General features: G+C 44.9%; 1 protein-coding gene across 1 annotated transcript in view; it reads left to right on the top strand.

Annotated features, from left to right (window-relative positions):
• Positions 1-509: 509 nt before the first annotated feature.
• Shc4 (SHC adaptor protein 4) overlaps positions 510-27,626 on the top strand; it is a 92,988-nt gene continuing 65,871 nt past the window's right edge. The window contains exon 1 of the mRNA XM_028785005.1: positions 510-1,094. Coding sequence (XP_028640838.1) covers positions 510-1,094 — 585 coding nt within the window. The remainder of the gene's footprint in view (positions 1,095-27,626) is intronic.

Genomic DNA, 27,626 nt, shown 5'->3' with positions numbered 1-27,626 from the left:
TGGCTGGTGGCCCAGAACCAAGATCCTCCGAGAAAGGGCAGCCGTCATAACTCCAGCCCATACAGAAGGGCCTTTGACTCTTATGTGCTTTTTTATTTTTCCCTTTGAAATGAACAATCATGGGAACAAATAAAGGGTTAATGGGCTAGTCCCTGCCCCGCCCCGTGGGAGCTGGAGGGGAGCAGGTTTGAAAGTTCTTGTGCGCAGAGGGAAAGGGGGTAAATATTTCTGCTAAGGCTAGAGGCGTGGTGGCACCCGCTGCCCCAGCCTGGGGGACGGGACTCCGGGGCGAGGACACCCCCGCACCACCACCCCCCCCGCGCTCCGGGGACCTCTGCCAGGGCCTGCAATCAGAGCTGGGGAGGCGTCTTCCTGGACTGTCATCCTTGAGCAGCCTGGGACCCGGGCGGGTGACCGCCAGAGCAGAAGTGAGAGGTGACTGTGGTGTGGGTCTATCGGACTGCGAGGCACTTTAGGCTGCGGTGCCCCGTCTCAGCACTGCTAAGGCTATGCGAGAACGCAGCCAGGACAGCCAGGCAGGACTCACGCTGTATGTAGGACTCTTTGGGCACCTGGGGATGCTTCACAGGACCAAGTACAGCCGCTTTCGGAACGAGTCCATCACATCTTTGGACGAAGGGAGCCCCGGAGGCTCGGTTGGAAACAAGGGCGCATCACCGCCTCCCTACCCAGCCCTGGCCCCTCACCTGCCGACTGAAGATGCCACTGTACCCAGCCAGGAGAGCCCCACCGCGCTATGCACCTTGATTCCCCGTATGGCAAGCATGAAGCTGGCCAACCCCATCACTTTTCTGAGTCTGAAAACCTTCTGCTTGGGTACGAAACAGGTGCCTCGGTTGAAGCTCCAAGAGAACCAGGATCAGACTCCAAGCAGCCCAGCGTCCCCAGAAACCAGTCTAAATAGGTCTGGGCCTGCACCTGCACCACAACAGGACCAGGTGGGACGCAGGCCCACCTCCTTGCGTCCTGATTCTTGCCCACTGCCTGGCCCCGGAGAACCAACCCCCAGGAGCAAGCAGGACGGGCCCCCTCTCCAGCACCTGTTGGGGAACGGTCTGAACTACTGTGTGAGGGTAAGTCTCTTAAGGCCTGCTCCCTGAGCACTCACGGGAAGGGCAGCTGGGCTCTCTGCGGGGGCTTTCCTTTAACCTCGCTGGGCTCTAGATTACAAGAAGACATACCGTTGGACCAACCGAAAAAAGAGTTGGCCTTAGAGATTTCCTACAGGGATCTGGCACATACCAGAGTCAGATCCTCTTTGCTCCAAGGGTGTGGGCTGTTGCTAACCCGTAGGCAGCTGTTAATGCAGACATAGCTTCTCTCTCATTGAGACAGACAAAATGGCAACCTCTGGCAACCGGGACATGTGGTATAAGAGGGATTTGACTTGGCTTAATTATTATTATTTTTTTAATTTGACATTTAACAAGCCCTTCCGAAAGTTTAGCAAAGTCCTGAGTATTGTAGCTGGAGCTGGCCTTCGCACTCACTCACACAGTGGGAGAAGGGCCTGATCCAGGTGCTGGGTCTAAAGTCAGGGCCCTCGATGTTGCTGGGTCTGTCTTTGCCCTACCAAGAGCTGAGTAACTAGAGACGCGGCTTCTCAGCGTCTTTTGGAACCCAGATCTCAACTTACACATGTGTGATAGATCACACAAGAGCATTGGTTCAGCAATTGACACATGATGTGAGAATACTCAGGGATACCTGGGATGGGGGTCAGGGGTGTGTGTGGGGGAGGGGATGTAGCTGGGTTCTGAGATTCATGAGAAGGTGTGTTGTGACAATGGCAAATCTCCATGGTAGAAAGGTTGATTACAGACAGGTGCAAAAGTAGGATCAATGTCATTGTGGGGTCTTCGGGGAGCTTGGGGTTTGTCCTGGAGAGGGTGTGGGGAGGCTGAGGTGATGGCTACCACACAGTCCTCAGGAACTGAACAAGTTAGAACAAGGAAGAAAGGGAGGTCGTCAAAGCTCTTCAAGGGCCAAATGAAGTGTCTGTAAACACTGGTGAGGAAGATCCTCCGAGGTTCCCAGGCATATCGTGAATGTAGGTTTTAAAGATTCACCTGAGGCTTTATTTAACTTGTGCTGAAGCAGGAAGAAATCCCTGAGGCCAGTGAGAATGTTTCCTGTTTTTCACCGAGGGCATAGCTGAGTTAGGATGAAGACTAGAGAATGAAGAGTAACTTCCAAAGTTATCATCCTGGATGAGACCCAGGATGCCAGAGTCAGTGGAATAAATTGGGAAGGGAACTCTTAAGTTTGCACTTGACTTCTCAGATAACAACAATGCTATCTAGAGGTGCTGGTGTACAGGTCTCATCAGCCCAGCACTGATTGAGCCTAAAAAGTCAGAGCTGAAGGCAGAAGAGCGGGTGACTGCATTTTACACTGACAGCATCAGGCTCACGGGCGACTTGAGGGATGCTGGAAGGATTGCAGAGAGAACAGGCTTGGAGCAGACTCGGTAAATCGATGCATACCATCCCTAAGGACGATAAGCATGTTGAGCCCAGCTCCTGATCTCCACAGCAAGTAGCGCACTGTGGCCAGGCTTGTATGTGTTGGTGGGAAGTCCAGAATCCCAGTACACTTGTCAGGCTGTAGGGTGCCAACCTGTTATGGTTTGGAGTGACTCCCAAACCTGGGCTCTTGGCACGTGCCTATCACCTTCAGGTTCCTACCTTCGGCCCCGCCTTTCCTTCTGTCCTGTACCCTTGCTGGCTCCTCACACTCACCCACCTTGTATAATTTTAAGTGTTACTGGGTGATGTCCATTTCCCCTGGGAGGTTCCCTTACCAGTGTTTCTGGGTTTTTAATGAGGACACCAGCTGTCCTCTCACAGTGGTAATATCTTACCCCAGGAGAAATGCTGACCTCATAACCCACATGAACTCACAATTTTGTTATAATATTGTGATGTACATCTCTGGTTTTAGCTGCCTTTCTCACAAAACCTAAAATATCTCAATACTTATAGATCCTAACTTGAAAGACAAAACGGTTTCATTTGTCATGTTATCAAGTTAAAATGTCTCAGAGACATCCCAGGGGCGTAATTTTTCAACTCAAAAAGCAGAGCAAGATCTGGACTCAAGTCTCCTATGAACCATTCTTAGCTCTCTTCCCCACAGGGTTCCACCCTGGCTGGCATTCTGTCCTTGAGAATTCTATTGGGATGTGAACCAATTTTTAAAAACAAAGAACCAGCCTCTTAATTTTTCATTGAAAAATATTGTGCTGAGAAAGACACAGCATGGTTGTGCTGTGCTCTTGTCTATAGCAGCAAGCACATGGAGAACTCGAGGAGAGTGATAGATCAGGTCGGGGGTCAAGCAGTGTCCTAATGACAAGTGGGCACTGGCCAGTGAGAACTTAGGTACAACAGTTGTAGGTGGAGGAGCCCCCACATTCCATTGTCTTTTCCGCATATGTGAGCACTGCTGTCTACTCCCAGTCAGTCATTTGTCTGACCTACACATACCGTGAACCAATCACATTGTAGGATCTGTCGTAGAAGCTGGATGTTTGTCAGTGGAATAGACTAAACCTAAACATCAGAAATGATCTTGTCCCTGTGGAAGTCAGTGTCCGTTTCAAATGTTAGTGATGTCATAGAGATGTGACAGCAGAGTCAACGGAGAGGCAGTGACTTGGTGGAAAGGGCTGGATCCTTGGGGTGAGAATCAACATTGTGATGATGTCTTCATTCATTGCAACAGAGACTCTGTTTTCCATCTACCCTAAGTTAGAGTTGGCTTTGGGTTAAACAAGTTTTTAAAAAAGTGATTCTTCTTGTGGTCTCACGATGTAGAATTAGTAATGCTATCAAAACTTTTCTATTGTTCCTAAATGCTTTTTTTTTTTTATTTTGGAGCATTTGTTTAAGCTCAGATTTTGATTCTCTTGGAAGTTTCTCAGGGGAGGTGGCCTAACGACCTATTGTTTGTGAGATCCCATACTAGGAATGGGACAACTGGTCTGGGTAAAGTACTGGAGTGGGTGAAGTTCATGCATAGTGTGAAACAGTGACTTTTGTCCTGGCCATAAGACAAAGGTCTCATGTCTGAGGCCTTCACAAGGTATAACAGATACTCATGTTGACCTTCAAGGTGTCCAGAACAATCCAAGGTTCCCATCCAGGTCTGCCTCACTCACATCCCTTCTCTTCTCATTAGACACCCCCCCCCCCCCAAGACACTGCCTAGAAGCTTCCTGATGGAGAAGGTAGATGGAAAGCTCTCTTCCAGGATTGGCTCATACACCTGGCCAGGCTGCACTTCTACACGATCATAGACTACTCACTTAGCCTCTCCTAAGCATCGCCCCAGACTGGCATCCCAGGGCTCCTATGGAAAGTGCCACACAATGGGTGGTTTATGCAGCAGGACTTTACTAGAGTTAAGGGATCAAGAAGGGGGCTGGAGAAATGGCTCAGAGGTTAAGAGGGTGTCTGCTCTTCCAGAGAAGCCATATTTAATTTCTAACACCCACATAGCAGCTTACAACTGTCTGGTACTCCATGGATCCAATACCCTTATACAGATATACATGCAGACAAAACACAAATACACATAAAAACAAACAAACAAAAAAAGGAGTCAAAAGGCCCCAAGTGAAAAAACGTTAGAAGGGCCAGCTCTCTACCAAAGGTCTGTGAGAGTAATCCTTCCTCGCCTCTTACAGCTTCTGATGGCTGCCAACAGTTCTTGTTTTTTTCTGGTGCCACTACTCAATCACACAGCATTCTGCCTGGTGTCCATGGCCAAATTATCTCCTACATGGACAGGAATCGCTGGCTTAAACCTGTTCCAATCAGAGGCCCTCATCCTAAGTATATGTCTGCTCACACAGGCCTTCTTGTGTTCAGCAGCTGTGCATGGGTTGGGGGTTTCTTCCTGTCCTTTGTAAATATAATTTCCTCCTGCAAGATATTCACAAGGAGTATGGCCTTCTCCTTCCCCAATATGTTCCCTTTATAAGGATATATCTGGTTCATGAGCCAATAAGCTACCACTCTGAATCTTCTTTGTCTGAACTGGATATAGTCTACCATACTACATAGGAACTTACAGTTTCATCTTTATGGGAGAGCCTAGGACTAGGAGTTACACAAAGGGTGGTGCTCCCATCTCTCAGTTACACAAAGGGTGGTGCTCCCATCTCCCAGTATCTGTGATTAGTGGCTCCAGGTCTCCTTTAAGCAATGGCTCTGATATTAACTGATTACATGACCTTGGGTGAGTCACTTCACTTACACACACACACACACACCCCAATGAGGGGCTTTATTTGCCCTTGTTTAAAACCAGAAGTTGGAACCGAATGCAGTCTTGGAGCTTGAGTCCAGGGCTCCCTTTGCATGTACCTCTATTATCAGGATCTCAGTTAGTACTGCTTCCTGGAGGACATTATTTGTAGCTTCTTGGTGGCCAGTAGAAGGAATGACCTCAGGGACACACTGGGTGATACTTGTCTCTTGCTGTGTGGCCCTTAACTGGCTGCCACCATTGAGGCAGGAAAAGTTTCTTATGCTTGAGTGGATCTGGTGAGTGTAAGGATAGGGGTGGGATGGCAGGAGTAGGGTAGGTGGTGCAGGACATTGCGTATGTGAAGTGGTTTCTCTTTAGATGCTCACACATCCCTTGACCTCTCCAGCTCTTTCAGTCCACTGGACAGTAGGGCAAAGCGTTACAGAGCTCAGTTAGGCTAAGCCCTGACTCAGCAAACCACACATCTCCTCAGTGCTGAAGTCCATATGACCGGGTAACACTCTTGTTTCCTAACCTCAGCTCATGTCTCCTAGCTGGCTCCTGTTGAATATGCTGGGTAGCCCTGCCTGGTTAAGACGGGGTGGGTGTACTTTCAAAAGATAAAAATGAAAACCTTTTTGTTATAGGAGATTTGTCTTAAAATCGTAGTCAGATAGTAAAGGAGAGTGGCAGAGAGCCTGCATTAGCATGTTTGCCGTTGCTGTAACAATTGTCCAGTGGAGGAATAATTTATTAAAAAAAAAAAAAGAGGTTGACTTAACTCACAGCTTTGGAGGCTCAAGTCCAGGACTGGACACCCCATCTGCTTGGTCTCAGGCGAGGGCCCCTCGACTTTATCGTAAGGTGGTAGATGGCATCCTGGAGAAAACATGTGTGAGAGAGGTTATTGGAGAGATAAGCCAGGGTGACTTATGGTCCAGGCTTTCTCTTTGATAGCACTTTTGTGGAAACTAACTGTGCTGCTATGAACACTTTCCAAGAGCATGCACCCACAGATCGATTCTCTGTCCCCTTCTCCCACCAGGATCCAGTTTTCAAAGGCCCCATCACCTCCCGGGAGTGCCATACTTCTACCAGGCTTCAACACCTCAATCTTTGAGGACATATTCAAACCATATCCAAATCTTAGCAGGCTCCAAAGAACACTGGCTTTGCCAGTTGTACTCTGGTTTAAGCAGCATTTGGAGGCGAGGGTGGCATGTGCCCTTGTCAGAGCAGACTGACACAATGTGCTGAGGTCCTTCACCACCATTCGTGATTATGAATCCCCCTCATGTGCACGACTTCCACTCGATTCCTGCTACAAGGAGGAACCAACGGTGGTTCCTCAAAACACAGTTCAATCACCAGGAGAATACCTGCATATTGCACTTTACTTATGGGTCAAGGTGGCTCTACCCACCTACCACCCAGCCCCACTCAACCCCATTGGCTGTTGGGACCCAAAGGTGGCTAGGTTTGTGAAGAAAACTGCCTGTGGCATGGCTTTGTGAAGAAATTTTCAACCCCTTTATCTTTCATATCCAAACAAGAAAACCTGATAGACAAGCTGAGATGGCTTTTGGAGTGAACAGCATGGGTCGTCTTTCTTTTATGTAGTGAGACAAAGAGTTCTTGGAGACAGAACCGAGGGAGGGACCCTGCCTCCTCCATGGGAACAGCTTTTTCTGTCCTATAGATGTGGCAGTATTCTGGAACAGGCTGTCCATATTCACAAAGGAGTTGTTTCTCAGAAGTTACTTTGTACATCAGCTGTTTGGGAGCAATAAACTTTTAAAATACATTTTGCTTAAACTTGATAAACTTTCTCAGGCGATTAGGGACAGGCTGAGATGAGAAAAGAATGTAACAGAGCTTTGATGGACATTCAAAGATCTAGGTATACACAGGTATATTAGAGGCTAGGGATGTGTGTGTGTGTGTGTGTGTGTGTGTGTGTGTGTCTACATTTGACCATGTTCCCTCCCTTAGCCCTAGTGGAACCTTCTCTCCAAGTCTTTGCTGATACCTCAGAGCAAGAGAGTAAAAACCTTCTGTACTGTGAAGACATTTGTTTATCTTACTGACTCTTCATTGTGTCATTTCCAGAAATCTTTCAAGGAGCCTCTACATCTATTAAAAATGTAGATTTCTAGCCTACATCCTGGACCAGAAAATCTGAGGTGGGGATCCAGAAACCCACATTTTGTTAAGCCCTCTATAGGATTGCACATAAAACAGGAAAATGCTGACTGGGATGAGTGTTGTGGGTCATAGTCGGGGTGATTTTGCCTCTCAGGCCCTTTGGCAATACCTGGCGATGGTTTAGGTTATAACCGAGAGGGAGGGAGTGCTTCTGGCTTTAGTTTAGCTGCAACCAAACATCTCTCAGTGTACAGACAGCTCCCATGACAAGTGTTGTGAGGCCTAACCTGCCAACAGTGCTGAGTCACGGAAAAAGAAGGAGCCCAGATGTAGGTCAGGAGCTAATACTGACCGAAGGAATAACCTAGGAATTCCTAGAAGCTGCAGCCCGAGTTGTGTCTCAGGTTCTTCTTTCTCTCCCCTCTCTCGAACCCACACATTTTCTGAACCACCTTTTCCCACTCTACCTCCTACCCCCGACCTCTCAGTGATCAAGTGTACTTTCAGCAAGATCAAGTATGCCCACACTAGCAGCAGATTTTACCATAGCTCAGGCACACTCCAGGCGTTCAGAGGCTAGGCTGGTGTGTATGCGGTAGTTTGTTTGAATATGAATGGCCCCTATAGGCTCATATAGGCATGGCTTTGTTGGAATAGGTCTGGCCTTGTTAAGCCCTTCCCAGGCCCAGGATCTCTTTCTATTTCTCTCTGTCTCTGGATCAAGATGTAGCTGTTCCTCCAGGGCAGTGAGTGCTGCCATGCTCCCACTGTGCCCCCACCATGGTGATAATGGACTAACCCTGAGTTGCCTGGGTCATAGTATCTTCTTCACAGAAATAGAACAGTGACTGAGACAGTATGCTAAGTCTCATGTCCTGCCACTGCTGGGACTGGGATTTTCATCGGGAAATGGCATTGGCACTTTGACAAGTTACAGGCCACAAACCTACTCTGAGGTTGGAGATTCTCTCTAGCTAAGGGGAAGACAGGGCATAAAGCAAAAACCTTGATGATAGCATGCTATAAGGATGACATTAGAAACTGGATCTTTTTCTTCAGCAACTGCCTTAGTCAGGGTTACTATTGCTGTGATGAAACACCATGACCAAAGCAAGTTGGGGAGGAAAGGGTTTATTTGGCTTACACTTCCATATAATAGTCCATCACTGAAGGAAGTCAGGACAGGAGCTTAAACAGGGCAGGAACCTGGAGGTAGGAGCTGATGCAGAGACCATGGAGGAGTACTGCTTACTGCATTGCTTCCCATGGCTTGCTCAGCCTGCTTTCTTATAGAACCCAGGGCTACCAGCCCAAAGATAGCACCATTCACAATGGGCTAGGCCCTCCCACATCAATAACTAGTTAAGAAAATGCCCTACAGCTGGATCTTATGGATGCATATTTTTCAGATGACTTTAGCTTGTGTCAAGTTAACATCATGTGGTCACAGCAACATTAGAATGGCGTTTGTTTGAGCTATTTACTGGAAAATGATTAACTGGATAATTCAAACTTAACTGGAAGGAGGTCAGAAGATAGCTCAGTCAGTAAAGTCCTTGCCTTGCAAGCATGAAGACCTGAGTTCTGGCCACTAGAATTTATACAAAAAGCTGGGTGTGGGAGCACACATCTCCAACCCCAGTGTGTAACCCCAATGTGTGTGTGTTTGTGTGTTTGTGTGTGTACGTACATGTGTGTGTGTTGGGGAGCAGAGAAACAAGTAAATTCCTCAGGCTAGCTGGTCAGCCTCCCTAGCCAATCAATCCATTTTAGGTTCAGTGAAAGTAGCTGTCTCAAAAAACAAAGCGCAGAACAAGAGAGGAGGACACTGGCCATTGACCTTGGTCTTCACAGACCGGCATGCACGCCTGCATATGCAGCACGCTTTCCTTGCCCATACCTCTGCTGACGGGTACCTAGGTTGGCTCTCTAACTTAGCTGTTGTGCTCTGTGCTACAGTAAATTCGAAGTGCAAGTGTCTCTGTGATGTGCTGACTTGCAGTGGAGTCCTTTGGTGAAAACCCAGACGTGGTGTCCCTGGGTCATATGTGAGATCTAAGTTTAGCTTTTGGAGGAGGCACCATACTGATTTCCACAGAGGCTGGGCAAATTTAGAATCCCAGTGTATAAAGGCTTCCTTTGCTTCACATCCTCACCAGCGTTTGTTGTTTTCTTCATGACTGCCATTCTGACTGGAGTGAGATGGACTCTAAATGTAGTCTGCATTTTCTCTGAAGGCCAGTGAGGTTGAATATTCTCTTCATGTGTTTATGGACTGGTTGTGTTCCATCTTTTGAGACCTATTTCATTAGCTCGTTTATTATTGAGTTATTTGATCTCTTGGTTAGCTTTCTTAGCTTTTTGTATATTACAGATATTAGCCTCCTATAACATTTGCAAACAGCAAAGGCTTTCTTTCATCCCATACGCTGTCTCTTCATTCAGTCAACTGTTTGCTTTGCTGAGCCAAAGCTTTTGTGTCTCCTGGAGTCCCGTCTGTCAATTGTCAGCATTGTTTCCTGAACGCCTAGGAGGCCTGATCAGACAGCCCTTGCCTATGCCTACATCTTGAAGTGTTTTCCTGACTGGCAGATCCAGAGTTTTGGGTCTTGAATGAAGGTTTTTGCTCTTGTGCGGAATGAGAGATACGGATCTGTTTGTTGAAGAACCTGTCCTTTCTCCAGTGTTTATTTTTGGCATCTTTGTCAAAATTGGATGTCTGTAGCTGTGAGGGCTTCTGTCTGGTGCTTCTACTCCACTGATTTACATAGCTGCTTTTGTACCGTTACTGAGCTGTATGTGTATGTGTATGTGTATGTGTATGTGTATGTGTATGTGTACGTGTATATATATATATATATATATATATATATATATATATATATATATATACCTTGAAATCAACTATGGTGACATCTCCAGCATCATTCTTTTTCTTCTAAGACAGGGTTTCTCTGTATAGCCCTGGCTGTCCTGGAACTCACTCTGTAGACCAGGCTGGCCTCGAACTCACAGAGGTCTGCCTGTCTCTGCCTCCTGAGTGGTGGGATCAAAGGCATGAGCCACCACAGCCCAGGTCCCAGAATCTTTTTGCTCAGAATTGCTCTGGTTGTCCCAGATACCTCTTGATTCCATAGGAATTTTAAGATTTTTTTTTCTGTTTCTGTGAAGAGTGGTTTTGAAATTGTTGTGTACGGGAGGTTAGTAATTTTGTATTCTGACACTCTGCTGGGAGTGTTTACCTGACCTGAGAGTCTTCTGGTGGAGTCTCAGGACGTACACTGGGGTGGAGGAGATGCCAGTGAAACACATGGGGACCCCAGCAGGAGAAGAAGCGTCAGGAGGGAGGTTCCACTTCACACAAATTGAACTGGGAGTGGCAGAGTCTCACCAACCTGGGAGGAAGGTAACTAGTAGCAGGCAGAAGGGTGAACATCACCCTGTGTTGTGCTTTGTAGATCAGGCTAGTTGGTCAGCCATCTTTACCTGACAACTGACTATTAAATGGAGTGATCGTAGGAGATTTCAAAGTGCTAAAAGACCAGAGTGCCTCTTAACGCTGCGCTGCATGATAGAAGACCTCTCCTTTGATATCCTTGAGGTGCAGTGATTCATAGTGCTCTTCTTTCTCTTTGAGAAAATTCTGCCCTGAGCATTGCGTCTCCATTGTACTTCTTATTTCTCTAAAGTGAAGAAGCCCTTCAGACACCATCAAAGGACACGAGGGCAGAGGTCTTATCTACCTCCGACTTAGCATTGTTTTTGAAGACAGCTTGCCACCACAGAGTAGTTTTTACCAAGCTTTTGACTTATTTTCATAGAGTGACTTTAAAAAAAATGAAATCCAACATTCACACCATATCAACATGGGCAATGTCTGTGTAGGTTATATAGCGACTGCTAAATGAAGATTCGGGGCAGGTATAGACGATTCCCAGTGAGCCCACAGTTCACAGTCAAAGACACTGGTCTAGGGACACATTTCTGAATAGGTGTAATACCCTGCTTGATGCAAGAGGTGGTCAAGGCCAACCCAGTCAGAAAATTTATTCTAGTGTCACGTGTCACGTGTCACATGTCAGCAATTCTGCTACATGATTTGTCGACACGGCTTACAAGGCAGCTTTTGTCATGATGTGTATTGATCCATTGTTGTGATCTACAGCTCACCAAGGGCCCGCCCCTTCATTTAGGAGCTGTAAATAAACTCACTCTTACTTCTTTTCTCTGTTACAAACTAAGAGACGATGTCCCGATTTATGTTTTTCTTCATTATAACTATAATATTTTATTTATTTTGTTTTTGTGGTTTGTTTGTTTGTTTTTTTGAGACAGGGTTTCTCTGTATAGCCCTGGCTGTCCTGGAATGTACAATATAGACCAGGCTGGCCTTGAACTCAGGGATCCTCCTGCCTCTGCCTCCCAAGTACTAGGATTAAAAGTGTTCACCACTACCACTGGGTGATTTTTGCTTTTCTGAATGATAGCCTTGTGTCTTTTGGGATACCCTTTATATCTCCATAGAATTTTGTAAACATTACCAAATTTGGATAAAGTTTGCTAAGATACAATTCGTTCTCAGCTGTAGTGAGAATTCTGCAATTTTCATTTCTTTAAAAATAAAAGAAATATTATAAGAATGTGCTTTCATTTTAATCCCAGGTGAGGGGATATCGGTCTGTCTGCAGCAGCTGACTATGGTTTGCCTCTTCTTCCAGCAGAGGCATGGTTTTGCCAGCTGCAGATAGTTTCTGCGATTGTGTGATGTTTGGAATTCTGGGAACTTTTCTGGGGGTACATAAATGCTAGAACCCTGATAAGTGTGGTGGGTGGTTTGTTAGTAGTTGTGCTCAAAGAAGAAACAAAAGGAAAAATATTAGATGCAGGGGTCTCTCTCTCTCTCTCTCTCTCTCTCTCTCTCTCTCTCTCTCCTCTCTCTCTTCTTTATCCTTCTCTCTCTCCTGTCTAGTGATAGGAGGTGAAACCAGGGGGATAAAGGGTGGGAAAAGGAACCCACAAAGTAGCAAAGACCAGCTACACTCAACAGTTTTTGTCATTTGGAGAAAATACCTTTCTCAGGTAGGACAGTATTAGCAATTAGTAATACCCTCTAGTTGTTGGTTTGTTGTTGTTGTTGTTGTTGTTGCTGTTGTTTTGTTTTAAAACAAAATCTTAATCATTTGATTTTTACCAATGAAGACTTGGGAGGCAGATGCTGAGTGAAAGCCTGCCTGCTAGCTCAGAGAGGCAGAGAAAGCACCCAGCTGACCTTCTTCTCAGATAACTTCCTACCTGGAATGCCTTTCTCTCACTCCTTTTCAAAAAAAAAAAAAAAAACTCCTTCAAATTGAATGTTCCTCCCTTCTACTTCCGGTGTGTCTTTCTATTAATCTTCCTGACTCCCTCTTACTCTTTGGTTTTTTTTTTTTGTTTTTTTTTGTTTTTTAAAAATAACCCTGTGTTCACGTCCTGATAACTGGCTGCTTACTCTGCCTCTTGACTTACAGTTGACTTATTTAATCATGTTCTCAATATTCAAGCAGAAAGCTCTTTGATTAAAGGTGTGTGCTAAGGCTGAGCCACATCACAATTAAAAACATGTTTTTCCAGTAAATAACACAATCTCAGTGTTCATAGTGTGATCACATATCCTGCAACATCTAGTGAAGAAGTAGCCTTCTCCAGAGATGAGCACCCTAAATGGTTATCCAATCTCAAATGGTCAGCCCTAAAATATATGTACATGTGAACAATACAAAAATTAATAAATAAAAAAAAGTCCTTTAGCAAAAAACCAATTTGCTTTTCCTTATCTGTAAAACCCAAGCTGCTTTACCCCATACCGTGGATGTATGTTAGCTCATCTTTACCCCAACACTCAAGCTGCTGACACAGGCTCCTAATGAAAGAGATGTTGTCTTATTTGGCTAGTAAAAGAAGGGTGACAATGACATTAGCTTTTCTAGTATTTTTTTTTGTCTACTCTAAGTTTTTCATTGTTGTGTCTCTCTGGAATGTCAAAGGTGGCTGGCAGGGTGTTTTATTGGCCAAGCTTAGGGTAAGACTTGTAGGTCTGGGATATCCAGTCCTATCATAGAAAGAGTCTACTTTCATATAACAGACATTAAAATGTTAATCTTGCCTTTTAAGAACTGTCAAGCCTCTAGTGAGAAAGCTTTTTAGAGAACTCTCTGGAAAAGGGGGACTAAGAGGAGACAGAACTTTCCCCTACCTTCTGCAGAGCACAGATTGAGTTACCAGTGAAGCCACTAGAGTGATGGATTTCACCAAGACAGAGGCTTTCCTCATTTGCCTTGTTAGAAAACGTTTGCAGGTGGATCAGGGTTATAAGGTTGCCCCAAAGTCCCCAGCTCATGCTCCTATTTTCTGTTCGGCCATCCTTAACGTGGCTCCCATCCATGACTCTCAAGGTTGCCACGTCACCACTGGAGGCACCTCCCCTCACGCGCACGTGCACGCATACACACATTCATTTTCTAGGCAGTAGACAAAAGAAGGGTGAAGGCAAAAGAAGGGTGAAGGCAAAATGTCCCACTTTCTGGCTGAGTTGGCCACCTTTTAAAGTAATTGACATCCTCTTGCATTTGTTTTCAAGAGAGGAAGCTGGAAAACAACTGTTTTAAAACTGAATACATATGGGGTACATTGTGGGTACACTTCTTATGTGGAATTCAAAAAGTGTTGAATATAGGACTGTATATGCAGTGAAATGATGGCGTGCTTGCCTAGTATGCACAAAGCTCTAGCACCACACACACACACACACACACACACACACACACACACACACACACTGAAAACACAGAAATAATAAAGAGTAGAACAGTGGGTACCTGGGTGAGAAAGGATGGAGACAGGGAGATACATGTCAAAGGACACAAACTTGCCTGTCAGCATGATGGCTAAGTCTAAAGCTCTAGCAGTCAGCACAGGGCTAAAGTTAGTAATTTTGTATTGGATACTGAAAATTTGCTAAGCAGATAGATTTCAGATGCTCTTACCCAACTCGCAGAAAGATTGCCAACAAGGGTCATCTTTTAGTCATGCTGAATTGTCTGGCTCAGTTCTTCGGTCAGAGGATCAGAGGACTTTCTGGAAGACAGGATATTTCAGAAGAATGTCAGAGGAAATGATTTTGCGAAGGAGCCATCTTTGGAGGTTACAGGAATGCTGCCTGGCTTACACCCAGCAGGCTGTCGCTTACTTCTCGTGGTTCCCATTGTTTTATTCACAAATGCTGTGAGTCCAGTGTCCTAGCCATCGGTTTGGAGTGTAGGTGTCTGGGGAAGGAGAGAAACTGCCTGACTTCCAAGGGAGTCAAGTTTGAGGTGGACTCTTCATCCTGTAAGACTCTCTGACATACTCAGGCCCTGGAGTTGAACACGAATATTCCTTTTGTTGTAGTTATTCTTGTTATTGCTATGACAAAAGTCCCACATACGTGACTTAAGAGAAGCAGGGTTTATTTGAGCCTACCATTAAAAAAGGAGTATGGTGCATCTCGGCAGGAGGCCGAGTGGAAGGGGCAGGAAGCCTTGATCACACTGTTCAAGGTTTGGAAGCAGAGGCTCAGTTCACCTCCTCCTTCCCCCTTTGTATTGAGTCCTGGACCCCAGCCCCTGGAGTGCTGTTGCCTGGGTTGCAGGTGGGCACCCCCCACAGTTAAGCTCTTTGCAAACAGCCTCACTGACAAGCCAGGACATCTCTCCTGCATGATATCACAAAGCATCACTGAAGATCAGCTATCACACATCTGTGCTATTGATTACTTACTGAATTACATTTCTACAGATGTACTCCTCAGTGTTATAACTGGTAAGTCTAAGGGTCCACCTCACACTAAGGGGCTTTTAAAGAGAAGGGAAGTGGCAGCACTTTAATCCCAGCACTTGGAAGGCAGAGGCAAGTGGACCTTTGTGAGTTCAAGGCCAGCCTGGTCTACCTAGGAAACTCCAGGTCAATCATGGCCAGGCCTACCTACTTCAGAAGCACAAGGGGTTTATGACTAGACGTGCGATTTTTGCTTATTTATTTTAAATCACATTTATTTATTTATTTATTTATTTATTTATTTATTTATTTTAGTGTGTGTGTAGGTGTGCATGTCTGTCCGTCCGTCCGTCCGTGTGTGTGTGTGTGTGTGTGTGTGTGTGTGTGTGTGTGTGTGTGTGCGTGCGCTCATGCACCCTCGCCTGTATGTTGGAGTTAGAGGAGAATCAGTTTACTCCTTCTATCATGTGGGTCCTCCTGGAGATTGAACTCAGGTTAGCAAACCTGGCTTTTGGCTTCTTTATGAGCTGAGCCGTCTCAGACAAAAGACTGCCTACTTTTACATACTGACTAGCAAGAATGCCCTTCTGGAAGTGCAATCACAGTGAGCCTTTAAGCAGCTCTGCGGCTGTTGAAGGCCTGGTGCCATACTCCACAGCGCTTTGGGACTTACCCACCCAGAGGCTCAGTCCTGCTCATAAGAAGATGTAAGATTCCCCCAATGCTACCCAGACATATAGAAACAGTGGATGTCATTTCCCACTCCAAAAGCTGTTTGATCCAGGAACTTAGATCTGACTCATTATTAAAGATGATTTCTCTGAATTCAGCCTTGCAAACTTTGTGAATGTTTCCTCCGCCACCCCCCCTCCTCTCTCAGGGATGTGAACTACCATGGTCTCTCCTCTTTACAGTTACTGTCAATGTTGCCACTGTGCATGCTTCAGTCTAGATTCTACCCTTAAAAATCACTCTTCTCTTTAGCTTATCTTTTATTTCACTGAGATACAGATTCCTACAAAAACCAAACCAAACCAAAACAAACTCCTCATGTCTTAGGGAGTTTTCTCCCTGTCCCTACTTTGCTTAGATGCGCCATGATTATTTTGTGAAAGAGTTGGAATGGATGATCTCTGAGCTTCCTCCAAGCCTGGGCTTCCCTTCAGCCTACCACCAGAATCAAATTCTACTAAGAACGCCTGTGTTTCACTTAAAAAGAAACACAATGGTGGATGGTGAACACCTGGGATGCAGCTCTTTGAGGGCCTGTTGGCTCTTTCTTTTTTAGAGAAATCATCTAAGCTGAAGACATAGAGACTCTGTCTCAAAACAAAACAAAAAAACATCAACAAGAAAAACAAAATAAAAGCCGGGCGGTGGTGGCGCACACCTTTAATCCCAGCACTTGGGAGGCAGAGGCAGGCGGATCTCTGAGTTCGAGAGTTCGAGGCTAGCCTGGTCTACAGAGTGAGTTCCAGGACAGCCAGGGCTACACAGAGAAACCCTGTCTCGAAAAACAAACAAAACAAAACAAAAACAAAAGAAAAACAAAATAAATCAAAACAAACAAACAAACAAACAAAACCGTGGCTGTCACGTACTTAAGTGTCACTGAAAAAGGAGTGTCATTAAGCAGGTTGGGGCCCTGAGGCTGTGGGGCCTCGTAGGAGAACAGGAGAATGACTAGCACGAGGCCTGGCCTTAGCATTGTGAGGCCGGCCATCTGTGCAGGACTTCCGGGCTTGAACTTGGAGGGTAGATAGTATGCAGGACTTCCAAGCTTGGACTTGGAGGGTAGACAGTGTGGTTCTTGGAGCTCATGGTGCACAGGAAAGCGAAGCAGCAGGGCCCTCATGCTCTGCTGGAGACACCATATCTCTCTAAACCTGGCAACAGATAAATGATTTGACTTTTCCCAATTGTCCCTTTCTAGTGACACTAAACTATTTGGCAGCCACAGGTTTGTTTGTTTGGTTTTGTTGTTGTTGTTGTTGTTGTTTTGATGTGATTTTGTTATTGTTATTGTTGTTCATTTGTTTTATTTTGTTTTGTTTTGTTTTGAGATAGAGTCTCTGTGTGAAGAAGGCTGGCCTGGAACTCTTGAGTGCTGAGATTAAAAGCATACACCGTCAGGCCTGGTGCAGCAACAGTAACTGTATCTACTGTCAGCCAAGGCTTCAGAGTTTTACTGACAGCAGGGTTCAATAGAACTGCACAGGCAGGAGCAATATTTTATAGGTGGAAGGCTCTCAAAGGCCAAGGGTACGGACACTTTGCGGTAGGAAAGGGGGATAGAGGAGTTGGAGGAGGTTGCTGGCACTCCAGATGCCCCTTTGCCTTGAGCAAGCATGACCAGATGTTCCTTTGTGATCATACAGGTTTTGTTGTTGTTGTTTTTAATAGCATCGTTCAATTCGAACACACACTCTATGCCCTCACTTCTCAAAGCTGAGTGAGATTTGTGGATAGAGGGCATAAGTAATTTTTTTTCAAGGACACAGAATTGAGAAATAATGTCATATAAAGAGATGTTCCACTTTAAGTGGATTATGGGTTGTCAGAAGAGATCATACACATACATCATAATTAGGTTTATTACAACCCAATTTAATTAAACAAGTATACAGAATATAATTGCTAGGTCATTCATTAAACCATTGGAATGATTAACTGAGTTATGGTGTTGCCTTGGCTACAGAAACAACAGTATTGAGACCATGGCCAGAAGAAACAAAAAGGAAAATTAACATGATGGACATGATGGACCACTGGGACAATAGTTACCCCATTTCTTTGTCTACACCCTTTAGCATCCTTGTTGGCACCTGCCTTTGGGCCTGTCTCTATCGTGGGCTGCACAAGGTGCCAGCCCTTTGCATCTGGCCTGGAAAGCTTTGAGTCCCGGTAGCAGGCCTGAGAATCAAACTGGGTATCTGAAGAACATGGTGCTGGCTTCTTGCCTAACCTTTCAGAGCAAAGGACATCCAGCAAGACTCTCCTGGGGAGCAGATTAACTTCTGTGAGTCACTGCTTTTCCATCTCATTTACGATTCATGACCTTTGCTGTATTTTTAGCTTTTATTTATTTGGGTCTAAGAAGAGGGTTGGAAGGAAATGGAGTTCGGAATCTCACAGAAAGATGAGGAGAAATTGGTATCACATTTAAGCTAGAGTTGGCTGAAATTTGGCAAATATAATCAAACCTTCTGCATATATTCAGAAAGCCCACTGTGATTCCACACTGTTCTGGGTTCTGAGAATAAAGGACTTCAGAAGACTCACCTTCCATACTCCAAGACTACCTCAGACAGGAGGGTGTTATAATCCCGCTGATACTCCCTGACATATCTGCAGGCAGTACTTGGTGTTGTGGAACACCCTTTCTTTTGCCCTTAGCTGTGCCCACTGCCCTAAAACCCCTCTTTAAACCTTCACGGCTTGCCTTTCCTGAAAATGCCCCAACTCCACACCCCACTCCCGACTTTCCTTTCTCTGAGAAATCTTCCCTGGATCCCTGAGATTAGCTAATCTTCCTGTTATAATGCCTCTATAGAAAGAGTTCTTGCTTGAGGTCCCTTCAAAGGAACTGGGGCTTTTTCATCTGCTCTCCAAGCTAAGCAGGTGAAATTGAAGAGGTCCAAGAAGAACACTGTCATCCCAACACAGTAACAATAGGTCAAATACATGAGTCACAAAATTGGGTAGCTAGTACATGGAAAGCTCAGATCAGCCCCAAGCCTGTCTGAATTTTGAAGCCTATACTCTTAAGACTCTGTGACACTCTCATTTCTTTTTCCGGCTGACCCTAGTAAGGGAGATCATGGACTGTTCTACATTAACAGGACAGTGGGTGTTGTCTCAATATTTCTTCCTCCTGCTGTGTATCTGCAGCACATGGGCTGAGTCTCTGTTCTGTACTATTTTCACTCATCAGCATTGTAAGAGGAAGGAAACTGGACAGGTCACTGTTGTATCATGCCATCGACCAAATGAGGAGCTGTGTCCAACTTCGAAGAGGCTAATGGACTAAAAATTCATGCTCAGGGAAAGGGAAGGTTGGAGATGCTTTTGGATTGGCATTAATGACTCCCACGTATTCAAAAGAAAGCAGCAGAGGAAGCAAAAACATGAAAATGGGGGCAGGACCGAGCCTATGTCTAGAGGAAGGAGTCTTAGGGGAAAGTAAGAAAGGCCTGCTTTCCTAACCACAGGCTTCTGATTTAGCAGCTGCTGGCATCAATTATTCAGTTGTAACCTGCCCCCCTTAAATGAGCACTTTTAAAGCCTTTTCTCCTCTGGATGTATCAATTCTTTGACATACCCGGGGATTCCCTGCCTCAGTCAGGAGAGAGCCAGGAGAAAGCAGACAACTGATATGGCAGAAGTAAACCTAAGTAGGGCAGGCTTTGCCAGCCAGGATCTCAGTCCATGTTTGCATTAGGAGCATCCAGTCCCAGAAGTCTGGAGACTTTCTCCCAGAACAACAGGGACAGCACCTGTGCTCTCCTTGGATTAGGCCTTTACACATTGATAAGAATCTCTTAATAGCTGGGCTCGGGCACAAAGACTTGCTTTAGGGTATCAGTTGCAACTTTTGAATTGTAATCGCAAAATCAAAACCATTGAATAAAAGACACGAGGCCTGGGGACTCTACTAAGACCTCATGAGAATTTTTGTCAGAGAGAATTCACCTTTGTCTGTTCCAATCCCTGCTTTCTTGGAACACAAAGGATGACTGGGATAAGGTGGAGTGGAAGGCATATTTACTGTCTTTGGTGGCTAAATTAATATTCTGATACTGTTGTTACTGGAGTTGATAGAGCCAGAGCCTGGGTACCAGCAATGCTCTCAACCTGGCTCTAGCCTCTCCTCAGTTGGCCAACTAAGGAGACAAAGCAAAACTCAGCAACTGGATGTATTCAATTTGGCCACATTGGTAAGAGGTGTGAATAATGAATGTCTAGAGTCCACCTTGAGAGTTTTGGTTTGTGTATAGGTGGATGGCAAGAAGTCTATACAACCAAATAGACCCAGGGTGGGCATGCTCCTCCCCACCTTGACGAGCCTCCAGTCCTTTATTCTAACGTACTCGGAGAACTTGTTGGAACTACAGGGAATCTCTTCCCGGGAGACAAGTTCCTCTTCTGGCTGACACCAGGCTTCAGTGTTTTCCTTCTCACAGCATGAGATTCTTGAGAAAAGTCTACTTCTTGGGGTTCATTGATTCAATAATCTGATCACCAAAGGGAGGGGCACAAGTGTTTCTACTTAGAATATCTTCACTCCTGACAGAGATGTTAAACTATAACATCATACTCAAGATGGGACAGTTTATAAAGAATAAGAAAATTATGTGTATGTGTGCTTCTGGAGTCTGGGGAGTCCAAGAACGTGGTGCTGATGTCAGCTCAGCATCTGGCCAGGGCCATCTTGCCACACCATAATTTGGTAAAGAGGATGACCTGGTGGGACAGAGTTAATGTGCTAGTTTGGGGTCTATTGGATGGACAGGTGGAGAATGCGATGTAGCGTCTTTAATCTATAGATATGGTTCCTGGATTCATTCTCATTTTAAATATGTCCCTATATTATATCTACTTTGGTACATGGTAGACTTTAAGAGGGTAGTCATGATGGGAAAGCCTCTATCTAATCCAGGACCCCAGAAAGAACTGTTATTAATAGCTATCTTATGGATAAGATGTCATAATCTTGAGTTTAAAGTAGTGTCCAATACATGTGCACACACACACACACACACTCACACATGCATGCACTCACTCACAATCTTACACTTTTTCAAACATCAAAGTGTCTGTCTTGTACTTTTCCATAAACCGAGGGTAGCATCTCGCCTATATGATAAACTTCTTTGGTGCCAGGTGGTACCATGATATAGACAGCTTCAAACATCAGAAGATCTAAGCTCTACAGTAACCAGCCCCGTGATCCCTGAGTAGAGCATCAAGCTTCTGACAATGAGTTTTTGCAGCTGTCGAAAGAGACTGTCCACTTCTGTAGGTCCTGCCCCAGTTTCATCCTGAGCATCAAATGGACAGATACTCTCTCGAGACTAGATGGAGCACATCCTTGTTTGTGCCAAAGCACATGGTAACACAGGATGATTGTCTGGCAGACGTGCAGTAACAGAAAGAACTACTTGTGGCTTCACTGTTGTTCCTAGAGGAGGCCACAGCCCTGAAAATGCTCCCATGGTGGTGTTTGCCTCGGGGAAGGCCTCCGTCTAGATGATTTTGTCTGTGTTCAGGTCTGTAGGAAGAAACGAAACCTCCCTCGGTTCAAAATATTTTCATGTGTAAGGGATTTCAATGGGAGTAGGATGGTTGGAACGAGGGAAGAAATGATCGGCATACTTGCCTTGCCCACTGATGACCAGTGCCTTTTTCAAATTAGAAGGTTTCTACACACAATCATAGACAACTCATTTCCCAGTATATTAGTCGTTTTAGGGTGACAAAAAGACCAAAATTTTTGTTGTATATTCTGTTTCTTCCTCCAGAGTTATTTTATTTGCAGGATCCTAGATTTCCCTCAGTCAAAGAGGAACTCTTTTGAATCAACTTAAAGCCTCACTTATATTTAAAAAAATCTTCAGGAAATTATACTTTAGATGTCACCAGCCTTATTTTAGACAAATCAGCAATGGCAGTAGAGTGGAGATAGTTCCCTCCATAGTCTCTGAGTGAGGGAGTCTGCTCAGCGGCGAGGGAAATAAATGGTCCCAGAATAATAGGCCTTTCCAGATCCAATTCTCCCATTCAGCTTGGGCTCTCTCTCTGGGCATAAGAGCTCTCTCTTTGTAGAACAAGCAGAAGGTACAACCTGCTTTTAGAAGGCTCCATTTTTGTGAAAACCAAGAACTCCAGGTGGTTGAGATCCCTGTACGCCAAGTCCCTGTTTGTAAACAAGTCCAGGTTTTTAAACTTTGACCTTGGTGTAGAAAAAGGAGTTTTCAGTTCATGCTTGGGGGGTCGGGGGGGGGAGAGAGAGAAAGAGACAGAGAGAGAGAGAGAGAGAGAGAGACAGAGAGAGAGACAGAGAGAGAGACAGAGAGAGAGACAGAGATACAGAGAGAGAGATACAGAGAAAGAGATACACACAGAGAGAGATACAGAGAGAGAGAGATACAGAGAGATATATACAGAGAGAGATACAGAAAGAGAGAGAGAGATACAGAGAGAGAGAGAAAGAGAGAGAGAGGAAGAGAGAGGAAGAGAGAGAGATACAGAGAGAGAGAAGAGAGAGAGAGATACAGAGAGAGAGAAATATATACAGAGAGAGAGAGAAAGAGAGAGAGAGGAAGAGAGAGAGAGATACAGAGAGATACAGAGAGAGAGAAGAGAGAGAGATAGAGAGAGAGATATACAGAGAGAGAGAGAAAGAGAGAGAGAGGAAGAGAGAGAGATACAGAGAGATACAGAGAGAGAGAGAGAGAGAGAGAGAGAGAGAGAGATACAGAGAGAGAGAGATACAGAGAGAGAGAGAGAGAGAAGAAAGATTCACTTTAATTGACCAAGATGTATCTGAGGAGCTTCTGGGGGCCAGGCAGTGCTTCTGGGGGCCAGGCAGTACACCAGGTGCTGTCAACAGAGTAATCCTCCTGTTTTCCGTTACTAACCTTCCAGTGAGAGGGACAAAATGGGCAACTACATAGTGTTTTCAGCAGTAGGGATGTGAAGGGTAGCTTAGAAGAGAGCAGGGAATGGAGGGAAGATGGTGGCTTCCTGCTTTCCTAGACATTACACCACTCCCAAGAGAGGCAGGGCTTGTCAATACCAGGCATCTTCCAGGGGGTGTACTCTGAGTGGCGTGTCTTCCCAGCCTAGAAGAAGGGCTTTCCCATCTATTTCCAGAAGAGCCACCTTTCAAATCAAAGCTGGCAGGAGAACTTCAGGCAACCTAGCTCCAGGGTTCCCTTAACAGATGCCATACTCCTTTAAGAATGAACATGTTTTAGGTGGTCCAGCCAGGATGCAGGCTATTTTGAGACTTCCTGAACACCATTTCTTGAAATAAATCATATATTGCACTGTCAGAGGTGCAAGGCAAATGATGACTAAGACACACACCCCTGCCCACCCCCCTACAGCCTGTCCTTGAGAAGCCCGTAGGGCAGCTGGGGTGTAGACATTGAAACAAAGTGCAGCCTCATTGGATCAGTGCAGCATAGAGGTGTGACCAAGATTCTCAGGGACCCCAAAGGGCAAGGAGAGAACCCTGACTCCAGGGTATCAGGTAATGTTTCAGGCTATAATAACTTCTGATTCTGGGTTCATTTATTCATTAGTCAGCCACTTAATACCTGAGCAGTTTACTCCCGGACAGTGTACTGCCTGCAGATACTGCTCGCTTCACTTAACTGTCACAGCCTCTGGGCAATTGCTTTACAGGGATGTAATTCACATGCCACATAGTTCATTTACTCAAAGTCTGCATTTCATTGAGCTTTATTCTTGTATATTCACGGAGTTGGACAACCATTACTAACTGGAAAACATTATCAGCTCATAGAGAAACCGCACTTGTTCCCTAACCTTCCCAGCAATATGTCCTAGCTACTAACCTTCTTGTGCAGGAGACAGAAAACTGACCAATGTGTGATGTTTTCAGTAATAGGTGCACAAAGAGAAAGAGACAAGGGTGGAGGATGGAGGGGAGGGAAGATGGCAGCAGTCTGGGTTACTTTGTACAAATAGAATCATACACTATGGATTCTTGCCTTTCCCCCTCAGATGAATGTTTTCAGAGTTTATGTAGGCAATAGCATGCTTCCACACCTCATATTTTTCATTGTCAGGCACCGTTAGGGGGTTTAGTTGTAAGTATTTTCTCCAATTATGAGTTGATGGACAGTGGCTCGCTTCTAGTTTGGTGCTCTTAAGTGTACAGCTTCGATGAATAGTTGTGTACACTGTTTCAGTTGCTGTATATTTTTGGTTTTCCTGGGTCACCTCCTCTAGGGGCAAAAATGTTGGTTCATACAATAATTCTCTCTTGTTTTCTTGAAGCAGTGTTTAGCTGCGTCCCCTCATGGCTACATCATTTTACTTTTTCAGTAGTGTGTGGCAGTTGTAATTGTCACACATCTATACTTCCTGGTTTTTTTTTTCCCTAATTAAGCCTCCTCGAGGGTAAGAAGTGGTTTGGTTTGCATTTCCCTAACTGATGAGCCATGTTAATAACTTTCCATATTCTTATTGGTCATTTAGATATTTTCTCTGGGGTAATTTTGAACACAGACTGTCAGGCTTGCTGGTGGGGCTCCTACCACTGAGCTATCTCACTGGCTCAGCTCAGACATTTTTAGATGCTACCCTAGTGAGTCTAATGGGGTTGGAAAACATTTGTGTAGGCTGAGGAGAAAAAGTCATTGTTTAGAGAAAATACAGATGGCATGGAACGAAACCAACAAAGGAGGCTAAGGGAAGGCGGTCCAAAGAGAGAGATGGTACACAGAGGAACATGTTCTCACAAAAGCCAAGGAAAGAGAGGGTTCAGAGGGAAGCAAGGGGTGGGGATGTGATCGGAGAGGAAGCATTTGATGGCTCAGTCATTTTTAGTGCAGTGGGGAGGGCATCTGAACTCTCTCACCAACTCTGCACAAGTCTAAGTCCTTTGGTATGCCCACTTCCCCACATAAGCTTAGGACTGCAAATTCAGCCAGCTAGCCTCAGGGTCGGGAAGGGATGTCTCGCCTTCTTCATCTATGTTTTTTTTTTTTAACTGAGGAGAACAAGAAATTGTTTAAAGGTGGCAGGAAATCCTTCAGTGTCTTCTTGTCCGTGTGGTGGCCTCTACTGTGGTTGGGTATCTGCTTGCAAGGACAGCCTCATTGTGTGGTACTTGATTACAGACTTTAGTGTTTCTTTCTGAAGTATTTTCTTCTCTGTCTGATTTTGCAATTACCAACCTCAAAGCCCATCACTTAAATTTTTCTCACTTGAGCATAGCAGTCTTCCCAACTCCGAGCCCAGGGGTAGCTTGCTGTAAAGAGGGTGTCCTAGTACATTATTTGTTGCTGTGATTAAACACCATGGCCCAAAGCAACCAGGGTAGGAGAGGATTTGTTTCAGCTTACAGGTTAGAGTCTGTTGTTGAGGAAATCCAGGACAAGAACATGGAGGTAGGAACTGAATCACAAACTGTAGAGGAACTCGAATTACTGACTTGCTTTCGTAACTTGCTCAGCCTGCTTTCTTATATAACCCAGGCCCACCTTCCTGGGCCCTCCCACATCAATCACTTATCAAGAAAATGTACCCCCAACATGCCCATGGGCTAATGAATGGAGGCAATTTCTCAACTGAGGCTTCCTTTCCCCAAGTGACACCAGTTTGTGTCAAGTTGACAAGCACTAATCATCACAGAAGGGTCCTTTCTGTTGGTTCAAAGGTCCTTAACTCTCGTTAATAAGCTGTAGTCCCTACAAATGAAATGTTAAGTCTATTTATTTAGGGTTTTTTTAAAAAAATTCTAATACTACAGATTTACTTAAAAAAAAAAAAAAGGACAGTCTTACTGTTTCAGTGATTCTCAGGTCCTAGCAAAGGGACCGCATCTCCAGAACTGTAAAGAAAAGGGGCAATACACAGAAATACAGAATCGCCTTTACCCTCTCTTCATTGACCAAGCATCCCCAGTGTCTGCAGCCACAGTCATGGCCCCTGGCTCATCACTATTACTGGATAGACCAAAGGAAAGGAGCAGGAGCCAAAAGTGGCCATACCAGGTCCCAGTAATCAGGCTGCAGAGGCTCTAGAGCAATACTTCTCAACCTTCCCAGTGCTGCAACCCTTTAATACAGTTCCTCAGGTTGCAGTGATCCCCAGTCATACCATTATTTTGTTGCTACTTCATAACTGTAATTTTACTACTGCTATGAATTGTAATATAAATATCTGATATTCAAGATATCTGATATGTGACACCCCCCCTCCCCAAGGGGTAGTGACCCACATGTTGAGAACCGCTGGTATAGAGTAAACTGTGATTCAGCCTCAGTGAACCAATGAGAGGAAGCCAAGCACTTGTTCTGAATAGGCTTCTGTTTTCTTGTCTATTCTGATGGAGGTAATGATGAGTCACCTCTAGAAAGAAATTCAGGCCATTCTTTTGGAGGTGGCCTTTGTTTTAGGAACAGAAATTAGGTTCGAATGTAATAAACCAAAGGGAGATTAGGTTCCAATTTAATAAACCAAAGGGAGGTATTGTTATCTCTGGTTTATCTTAACAAACCTCTCCCTCAGGCCTTTCAGTTCAGCAACTGTTTACTTCTGAGGTTCAGAAGTTCCTAAACAAAGAAATAGACACATTTTTCTTTAGGTACTGCTCCCTCCCCAACTCCACTGGGGCTTTAGATGTGGCAAAAGTTCACTGTGGCTTCTTCCACATGTGTCTCAGCCTTGGAAGGGGAATTGTCCTCACTGATGGCCACCTCTGCATGACTCCTTTTTCTTTAGAACTCTGTGTCTTCACCCCAATACTGATGGCTAACTGCATGAATAGCCATGGAGGTTCATCAGAAGGGACAATGTTCCCATAGCAATGCCAGGGTCCATCCTAGAGGTAAACAGGTAGGAGCTGATAACCCAAAGTGTGTGTGGCTAAGAAGGAAACCTTGGGGATGGCCCTCTTTCTTTCATGTCTGGGCTGGTTGTCTCCAGAGACTGAAGAAAAACAAATATATTACCCATGAGCATATTACCATGAGATCCAGACACCTGCCAGTGGTAGCATCTCAACCTATGGCCTATTCTACTTGTGATGATACTGTCATCATCATCATCATCATCATCATAGAATCTAGAATCACCTGGGAGATAGGACTTTGGGTGTGTCTAGGTAGCAGATGCAGTTATCGTAATTGCATTGAGGCAGGAAGACCTGTCTATTGTGGGCGATCCCATTCTCTAGGTGGGATTCTGGGCTGCATAAGCTGGACAAAGGAAGCTGAACACAATTGTTTATCATTCTTTAGCTTATGACTGTTCTATGAGCAAGTGCTTCAAACCCCTGCTGTCTTGACTTCCCCACCATGATGGACTGTAACCTTGAACTGAGAGTCAAAATTGAACCTTTCTCTCTTAAGTTGCTTTGGCCAGGGTACTTTATCACAGCAACAGTAGAAATTAAGGCAGCACTCAAGTCTTTTTAAAATGAGAGTTTGATGTTCTTGTTTTCCTTTGGCACAGGGTGGAGAGACTTGGCCAAACCTTCATCTCCCTCTGTTACTTCTCTCTACTCATTTTAAAGGCACAATAGAAAAAAATAAAAATAAAATGAATAAAGGTACATACAGTAGAGCACCAGATGCTTACTGTAGACTAATATATGTGTTCTTTCTTTTCTTTCTTTCTTTCTTTCTTTCTTTCTTTCTTTCTTTCTTTCTTTC

Source organism: Grammomys surdaster, unplaced genomic scaffold (genome assembly GCF_004785775.1).
Source record: "Grammomys surdaster isolate TR1022 unplaced genomic scaffold, NIH_TR_1.0 125049, whole genome shotgun sequence".
Taxonomy (NCBI): domain Eukaryota; kingdom Metazoa; phylum Chordata; class Mammalia; order Rodentia; family Muridae; genus Grammomys; species Grammomys surdaster.
This window is presented reverse-complemented; position numbering and strand designations above follow the sequence as displayed.